Source organism: Crocuta crocuta, unplaced genomic scaffold (assembly GCF_008692635.1).
Source record: "Crocuta crocuta isolate KB4526 unplaced genomic scaffold, BGI_CrCroc_1.0 scaffold59, whole genome shotgun sequence".
Taxonomy (NCBI): Eukaryota; Metazoa; Chordata; class Mammalia; order Carnivora; family Hyaenidae; genus Crocuta; species Crocuta crocuta.
In genome coordinates, this window is record NW_027551578.1 from 2136029 (window position 1) to 2145031 (window position 9003).

General features: G+C 46.3%; 1 protein-coding gene across 2 annotated transcripts in view; it reads left to right on the top strand.

Moving 5' to 3' along the window:
* Positions 1–8737, top strand: part of ARV1 (ARV1 fatty acid homeostasis modulator) — a 17210-nt gene extending 8473 nt beyond the window's left edge. The window contains exons 3-7 of one of the 2 annotated variants that reach the window (XM_077751657.1): positions 1785–1938; positions 4174–4332; positions 4585–4809; positions 5865–6011; positions 8380–8737. In XM_077751657.1, coding sequence (XP_077607783.1) covers positions 1785–1938; positions 4174–4332; positions 4585–4809; positions 5865–6007 — 681 coding nt within the window. In that variant the 3' untranslated portion in view covers positions 6008–6011; positions 8380–8737. The remainder of the gene's footprint in view (positions 1–1784; positions 1939–4173; positions 4333–4584; positions 4810–5864; positions 6012–8379) is intronic. The other variant, XM_077751659.1, reaches the window with a different exon arrangement.
* Positions 8738–9003: the final 266 nt, after the last annotated feature.

The window sequence follows — 9003 nt, forward strand, 5'->3', positions numbered from 1 at the left end:
TCAACTAGAACCTCAGAAGCCCACACTGATACCTATCCCAGGGCTGCATTGGGTTTGCGCACACATTCTTTTCCCCACTTTATATTGATAGAGAAAGTCCAACCCATAAAGGTAATGGTTTTTTTATTTTTTAAAGTTTATTTATTTTGAGAGAGAGAGAATGAGGGGCAGAGAGAGCAGGGGAGAGTGATCCCAAGCAGGCTCCTCACTGTCAGCACAGAAACCTGATGCAGGGCTCAAACTGACAAACTGTAAGATCATGGCCTGAACTAAAACCAAGAGTTGGACGTTTAACCAACTGAGCCACCCAGGTGCCCCAGGAGTAATGAGGTGTAAAAAGCCAATTCTTGTTACCTGGTATTTTTTATTTTTGCCATAATTTCAGACTCTTTAGAACTTGCAGCTTTAGAACTTTCTATCTTTTAATTGCTGTGTTTTCCATACGTTAATTTACACTCATCCAGCATAGGGCCATTTTTTTAAAAATTTATGTTCAGAACAGATGTTGGTGAGGTTGCAGAGAAAGAGTATCTCTTTTGCACTGCTGGTGGGAATGCAAATTGGTGCAGCCACTCTGGAAAACAGTATGGAGGCTCCTCAAAAAATTGAAAATAGAACTATTCTATGACCCGGCAATTGCACCACTAGGTATTTACCCAAGGGATACAGGTGTGCTGTTTCCAAGAGACACATGCACCCCAGTGTTTATAGCAGCACTATCGACAAAGTATGGAAAGAGCCAAGTGTCCATCGATGGGTGAATAGATAAAGAAAATGTGGTGTATATATATGTGTGTCTGTGTGTGTATATATATGGTATATGTGGTACACACACACACACACACACACAGTGGGGTATTACTCGGCAATCAAAAAGAATGAAATCTTGCTATTTGCAACTACAGGGATGGAACAAGAAGGTATCATGCTAAGTGAAGTTAGAGAGACAAATATATGATTTCACTCATCTGAGGACTTTAAGATACAAAACAGATGAACATAAGGGAAGGGAAGCAAAAAGAATATAAAAACAGGGAGGGGTCAAAAACATAAGAGACTCTTAAATATGGTGAACAAACAGAGGGTGGCTGGAGGGGTTGTGGGACAGGGGATGGGCTACATGGGTGAGGGGCATGAAGGAATCTACTCCTGAAATCATTGTTGCACTAGATGCAAACTAACTTGGATGTAAATTAAACAATAAATTTTAAAAAATAAAGAACATTTTTTAAAAATTAGTAAAACTTAAAAAACAGTAAAATAAAAATTTATGTTCAGACTAATAGTTTCCTATGTAGCGTGATGGAATCTTCAGGTTAAAACCTCTTCTCATTGCTGCTTCTGTCTGTCCGCGAGTCACATCAATTCTGTGCTTGATTCTGTGTGTAGGACAGACACTGACAACATAGTGTGAAGGGTGACTACTGTTTAGAGCAGTATTTCTTAGCTAGGCGTATACATCAGGACCCCCCGTGGCCCCCAGAACTGTTTGAAAATTGCATGTGTAGGATCTACTTCCAAAGATTCTGAATCAGGACTAGGGCCGCGACACTTCAAGTCTGAAAAACCTCCCCATGTGATTCTGACGGTCATTGCTGATGAGGAGCCACCGGTTTACGGGCAACACAATTACACACCTAACCGGGCAGGTCTGCCTTTGAAAAGCTGTGGGCTGGGAGGTTCTTCAAAACGACAAGTCCTTGGCCATGTCTGTGCCGACTCGATATTACGTATAATTGGGTGTCTCTCTACCCAGTGAATGGCATTGTCTTTTTCACTCCCAGATGCATGGGAAACTCTGCATATTTTGTTTGCTTTGCGAAGCATACCTGAGGTGGTGGCAGCTCCAAGATTCAAACCAGAACACCGATCCTGACGACTTCATCAGATATGCCAAGGAGTGGGATTTCTATAGAATGTTCGCAATTGCTTCTCTAGGTAGGAAGAAGCCGCTCTTTCTGTTCTCAGCGAACTAGTACCCACTGTTCTGATCAGAAGTGAAGTGGGTGGGGCTTACTCATGGGTGAGAAGAGGGGCTTAACTTAGGACTTGAGACTTAAACATTCAGCTCTACTACTAACCTGCTAGACGAGTTTGTCTAAATTACATGCTTGCTTGCTTTTTATTTGTTACCACACATAGGTTACAGAAACGGTTATGTTTATCAGATTAGAGTTTCATTAAATATGTTGAGGCATAATATTGTAGATAAAATTCTTAAATTTAATTTCTGATTCTCCAATTGAAAGATTTCCCAGGTCCCTTGTTTACTAAAACAGATTGATAATTGCCCGACGTTATCCAATGTGTTGTGCTAAATGCATTGAACGAACGCAACCTGTTTAATAGGGAAGACTCGTTCTTCATCTGACTACATTCAGCAAAAGTGACTCCTGCCCCAAATTCCTTAAGTTCAAGGAACTGCTTTTCGTCAGAACCCGAGTTTGTGACTGAGGTCAGAATGTGTTGAATTAATTTCTGTCACTGCTTTCTTACTTACTGGCTTTCATGCTCTGCTTCTAAACCTCTTTGATTAGAGTGAAATGTTAGCAATATTGAGTCTCCAGTGCCTTCTTGCAGTGTCATATGCCTGGACTGTGGGTCCTCATTTGTCCCCATTTCTTCTCTATTTGCTCTCACTTCCTGGGTCCTCTCATCCATTTCTGAGGCTTTAAAATTTATATGCTAAGAAGTCCCAAACGTACATAATAATATTAAATGCATCCTTGAGAACGTTGCCTAAGCCAAGAACTCAAACCTCATGTAATTTTAAGCTTTAAAGCAAAGCCTCTTAAAATTTCTAAGGATAAACTCCTGTATGTCCATAATTTTTAATATAAAAAATAAACCCGGCTTATTTTCAGATAGTTCAGAATTCCTGTAGCTCCTGTTCTATAGTGGATATTTTCACACTCAATCAGAAATTTTTCTCTGCTGTTACTTTTTAACCCACTATTAGGGTCTGAACCCCTAAAATAGCTTATAAAAATGTCCTACATAAATATAGCATTTTATAAGTTAAACATTGCTTTTACGGTTTTATCAATTGAATGTTCACAACCATCCCCTTTGGTAAATAGGTTGGGTTCTCCCGTGTCTATACCTAAGATTTCCCCCAAAATCCCACTGCAGGTTAGTGTCAGCACTGAGACGGATGGTTTGTTGCTTCCCCGTCTGGTATTTTCTCCATGCAGCACGCTGTAGGCCGGTGGCAGGTCCGGAACCCGGCTGATCCATGAAAGCCTCATAGTACCTGCCTTCTGAAAGATGGAGTGGGGCCCAAGGGCTGGTGGGGGTGCCTGAATCTCTCAGCTTCTGAGTTAGAAAGATGTGGGGGTTATCTGGCCCACCCTTCTCTCCAGTGCTAGAAATCCTTCTCTCAGCTTTGCCCAAATGATCTAGCTTTGTTTGAGTGTCTGCAGCGACAGGAGACAGCCCGCTATTGTTAGATCGTTCTTGTTGTTAAGGAAAGTTCTTTGTCGCTTTCATTACTTTGCTGGTCCAAACCTCAGGCTGTAAGATCTGCCTGTTTAAGCAGATCTTTGCAGTTGACAAGCCCTTGAGTTTTATTTTGCAGGAAGATAGGGTGTCCCCCACTCTCGCCCCACCACCAAGGGATAGATCACATTTCATGTAGTCAACCAGCCAAAATTATTTTTACTGATTCTAATCACCTATGTTTGGAACCTCTCTACTTTGGCTCTGTTTGGTTATAAAACATTTTAGGAAGAATACAGTTGTCTCTCCTCTAAGATGTTACATGTGCTCTAGAAAAACCTGATTCTGCAGAAACCTACATAACATAGCTTATGGGGAAAAAATAGAATTAGGGACAGACCACTGGAAACATATGCAGCTGGGTAATCAGACAGCTAGCAGTCTGAATAAAAATAATAACTGCAGTTAAAAGAACGGTTAAAATCCTAGTTAACGGGGATAGAACAGGGGATAGAACAGACCGTGCTCTGTTCTGTGGACCCGGTGGCACTGCGGCTTCTTCTGGACGGGACTCTGAATACTTTCTGGAAGGATAAGGAACTGCACTCAGAAAGCTTGTTAAAATGAATTCAGGAAGCTTTAAATTTATCAGTATTCAAAACATTGTAGATAATAGGCACTCACTAAATAGTGGAAGAATAAGCAAAGAAAAACATCTTCGTATGTAATTCTTAGGGTGGTTCCCGTCTCTCGGACTTAAAAACCCCCACGCTCCTGTTTTATTCTTTCTGTGGAGGTCTCGAACACTGAAAACATCCAAACAGAGCCTTACTTCCTGGCAAGAACTTCAGAGAGCTGATGATCACAATTCTAACGGACTGGCTTTTACTTGGGGTGAGGAAATACTCCACGAAAAGAATTGTTGAAATATGTTTCTGAAATCATACCAGCACGATTTGACACAAAGGCAGGGGCTTACTTTTTTAAAACAAGGAGGAGCAGGAGGGAGGAAAAAGAAACTTTGATCTTGATAAAGCAGTTCTAATGAAGTCAGCCGATGAGTTTATTTTGGAACTGGGGCTTGTTTGTAAAGAGCCGTGGTTCGGAGGGGGGCATTAACATTCTCGTCCTCTGCTTCCTCCTCAGAACAAACCGCCTTTTTTACTGGCATCCTTACCTTCCTGTGGCTAGAACGACCGATGACGGCAAAAAAGAAACCCAACTTCATTTTGCTGCTGAAAGCGTTACTGTTGTCTAGCTATGGAAAACTCTTGCTGATTCCAGCCGTCATCTGGGAGCATGACTACACCCCTCTGTGCCTCAGACTCATCAAAGTATTTGTCCTCACGTCCAATTTTCAGGCAATTCGAGGTACGTTTGTGTTTCATTCTGTCTTCTCTGCTTCCACCCCACATACGAGCTTAAGGCCTTATTTCTGCACCACGCTGTTGCGAAACCTGTTAAACCCTGGATGGGGTGCCTGGGTGGCTCAGTCGGTTGAGCGTCCGACTTCGGCTCAGGTCATGATCTCATGGTTCGTGGGTTCAAGCCCCGCGTCGGGCTCTGTGCTGACAGTTCAGAGCCTGGAGCCTGCTTCAGATTCTGTGTCTCCCTCTCTCTGCCTCTCCCCCACTCATGCTGTGTTATTCCCTGTCTCAATAATAAATAAACATTAAACAACTAAAAAAACAAAAAACACTGGAATCCTTCGTGGGATAATAACCGTGCCTGGCACTCCTCTGATGCCTTATTCAGAGCATATAGCCAGTATTTGTTCAACTGAACCATACGGCATTTTTTAGTTCTCAAACTGCTCTCGTGTGCGTTATCGCAGTGCTGCGGGGTTTGTAGGGCACCATTAATCCCTCTGCTTTGTGAACCACTTGCCCGAATGTGACCTGGCCGGGCACTTGTCATGCCAGGAGGCACCGTTCCTGCCACACCAGAGGAGGGATGAGCAGCCTTGTGCGTCTTCATTTTTCCCATCTGTTGTGAGAAGGGTTATTTTAAATGAGCCTATTACCTTTTATCGTAACCTTTTATCGTAATGCTTATTGTCTTATAAACTGTTAGATTGAGAGTCTCCGTTTTTGTTTGCTTGTTTTTGGTTTTGTTTTTTTGCTGATCTCTTTATAACCCTCAAATCTATTTTGAATTTTCTCCTTTTGTATTCATGGAAATCGGTGTCTTGATTTCAGGAGGAGAAATGTAGTGGTTTTGTTATCAGCACCTGCTTTGTTGCTCTCCAAAGGTCCGTAGACTAAAAAAACTGGGAGAAGATAACAGCAGCAATGAATAAGAACAAATAGAGATTTTTCTTAAAACAGCTTCACAAAACAGTTCCATTCATAATACCACATAGTTTACATGCCGACATCGCTTTGATTAAACTCTCAAGGACTTATTAGTTGCCTTTCTTTTTCTAGTGACCCTGAATATCAGCCGAAAGGTCTCCTTTCTGGCCATCTTGAGTGGCTTACTGATGGAAAGCACCATGGTCTACTTCTTCCAGAGGATGGAATGGGACGTGGGAAGCGATTGCACCATCTACAAATCTCAAGACCTTTGAAGAGGTACAAAAGCCTCTTAGCGTTCACACATTCAGACGGGTGTCCTGCTCAAATGAGACCAATGCCGTTGTAAAATACGTAAATGCCCTACATGACCCAGCCCCTGATTGCCTCTGGGTCACCTCCGTCCCCCTGAGGACTTCAGTGCACGTCTCTCAGGATTCTTCACTTCAGGTTCAAGGACATCTGCATCCGTGCCTTGCTGCTTCCTGGAGCCCTGTTCTCTGGCTCTCTAACACCTGTATTCCACGTCACTTGTACAGAGACCTGATTCTGAAATCTGCCCCACTGGCCCGTGGCCGCCCCCCGTCCCCCCGCCGCCCCTGCTCCTCCCTTCCACCATCGCTGCCGTGGGCTGCCTTTTCACCTTCCCTCCACCTCCACTTCCTACCAGCCGCACCTCGCTTTTTACTCACCTGCATGTAGGCAGCTGCCGGTTCATCTCCGTTAGTCCCTTGAAACTGTCAGCTTCTGGCCCTTCCGCCAGCCATGCCTCATTAGAGCCGTGTGGGTGAGTCTTGGCGGCTGTCTTCCCACAAGGCCGGCGCTGCGTGCGCACAGGGCCTCAGCCCTACCCCCGTGTCACCCCCCTGCCTTCATGGTCCATCCAGTGAATCTCCCCACGCTCCCTCCCACGTCTCCCCTCGCTTTGCTGAGAGGAGCTGCTTACACGTTGCTGGAGCTTCGTTCCTCCTTCAGCTCCGAACTCGTCTGGTTGCCTGGCTTCTTCCCTCCTGCCCTCCGTCTGGTCCTGGACCCGTGCGCTTTTCCTCTCGGGGCTGTCTCCTACCTGTAAGTGTCCTCCTCCCCCTGGTCACAGTCAGGCTTCTGGCCCTCCCTGCAGCCTGCGCTGGCTGCGGGGACTGGGAGTAGACGCGGAGGCCGGTCCGGGGCTGGGGGTGCAGGGGCAGGAAAGCATCCCGGCTCCGAACCTTCTCTGCGGCGAAAAGGCCAGACTCATGCCTGGGGCCTCATCTCCCCTCATGCTCAGCTAATGCTCTTCCTTTCCAGATCTTCAGACACGGCTCTTTCATTGCCCTGTCCCGCGCACTGGCTCCCTCCCCTCTGCAAACATAACGCGCACAACTCTGTTCTAGAACAGTCGGTCAAGCCTGCTGCTTCACAGCTTTCCTCTTTGTAAGACACACTTTCTCCCATAGTCTCCTGACTCTACTGAAACTCAGAGGGCAGCCGGCTGCCAGGTGTTTGTCAGACTCCTCCCTCAGCTGTGCTCTGGAAGCTTATCCTGAGCCCCGCCTTCTGAGACGGCTGCCTGGTCCGTCAGTCTTTTGTCCGCTGACTTCCCAGTCTGTCCCCGGGCTCGGGCCTCAGCCTCCCTCTTCTCTTCTGCTGTTCACACACTCAGCTCCCAGGACGTAGGCCCCCCAGACCCAGCACCTCCAGCCCACCCTCTGCCCAGTCTCAATGCCCATCCACCGCTTCCCAGGCGGTGCCAGCACGGCCCTGCCTTTACCTCTGAAGCTGAACTCCATCTCACCCCCCTCTACCCACCCAACGGAATCCTTCCCTGAAGCTTTTCTCTGCAAATGTCCCTTTTCCCTCAGACCCCGGGGCAGCTCTGGTCTCCTGCCTGAGAGTTTACAACAGCTTCCTCACAGGCCCTCAGCCCAGACCAGGGCCACATAAAGTGTCACAGACAGAGCACGGTTGTGGCGTCCCTCCGAATTTGTCACCATTTCTTACTGCCGACCCAGGAGTTTCTTGTCTCTTCCTGAAGAACAACTTTTTGTTTTCTCCTTGTGGAAGTGTGGTCCTCAGTATTCCCATCCTAACTCCTTCCCCGCGGGCACGTCCCTACCCACCTTCCCCACTGCAGCTGCCTCATCTCCGCAGACGTCTTCCACTCTGCCCAGGGCCTGGCGCAGCCTCCCCTCTGCCTAACCTGATATAGTCGGTCATCCTGGCCTCACTGTGGGACGAAGACTTTCCAGCACCCCGAGTCTGTGTGCTCACCCCCGTTGACCTCCTAGGACCCAGCTCAGCCCCACAGTGTCGTGTCCAGGGTCCCCTGAGACTGTCCTGGTCCTACTTCCCCCAGCACACCCACTTGTCAAGCGATCCATTGTGACTCCCGGTCAGAAAACAAGGTCCCCTGTCTCTCACAACTGTTTGAAAACCACTGTTCTCCTTTTACGTTCCCTCATGTTTTATACTATGCGTGCCTTCCATTCAGGTTCCACGTGTATAAACACACAACTCCCCCAACCTGGGTCAAAGCATGGTTCCAGGAGAGCCCGGGTGGTTGTACGGAGGAGAGAGCATGGTTCCTGCAGTCCAGGGCCTACCCCGGGGATTTGTGGTGATTTGCAGCAGAATGTGCCACTCTGAATACTCCTTTTATTTTCCACAGTCGTGTCGTCTATTATCTGTGGTACAGCCGACTGCCGACAAAGAGAAGACCTAGGATAGAAACCGAACTCCTCGTTTCTGTTGAGCAAAATGAAGCAAAGATTTGGATACACTTCCCAAAAAAGAAAGCAAAGGTTATAGCATCGAAAACCCCCAAAACTCTACCACAACCCCCTCCGTAAGAAACAACCGAAACACATACAGATACAGACACAGGCAAGCAGAGAGCACAGGGTGCTGCCTGGGGAACGAGGGACACCGTGAGGGGAATGGCATGCATTATAGACCACGTCGGGGAGTGGAGGGGACCACGAATCCATGATCCACACGTAATAAAGATGTATGTTTCGTTCCTTTGACATGTTTATATCTTTTTGATTTAAATGGTAAGTTATAGGCTCTAAATAATGTATTTAAAGTAGTATTGTGTTCTGACAACAACAGAAACATTTTTCTCATAATAAAGTTGAAATACACTGAGATTTTGTAAATTTTTCATGAATTCAGTATTTTCCCCTGTAAGTAAGTTACTCCTAAAAATGGCTGATCCAGAGCACCAGGTGGCTCAGTGGGTCACACGTCAGACTCTTGATTTCAGCTCAGGTCATGATCTAACTGTTTGTGA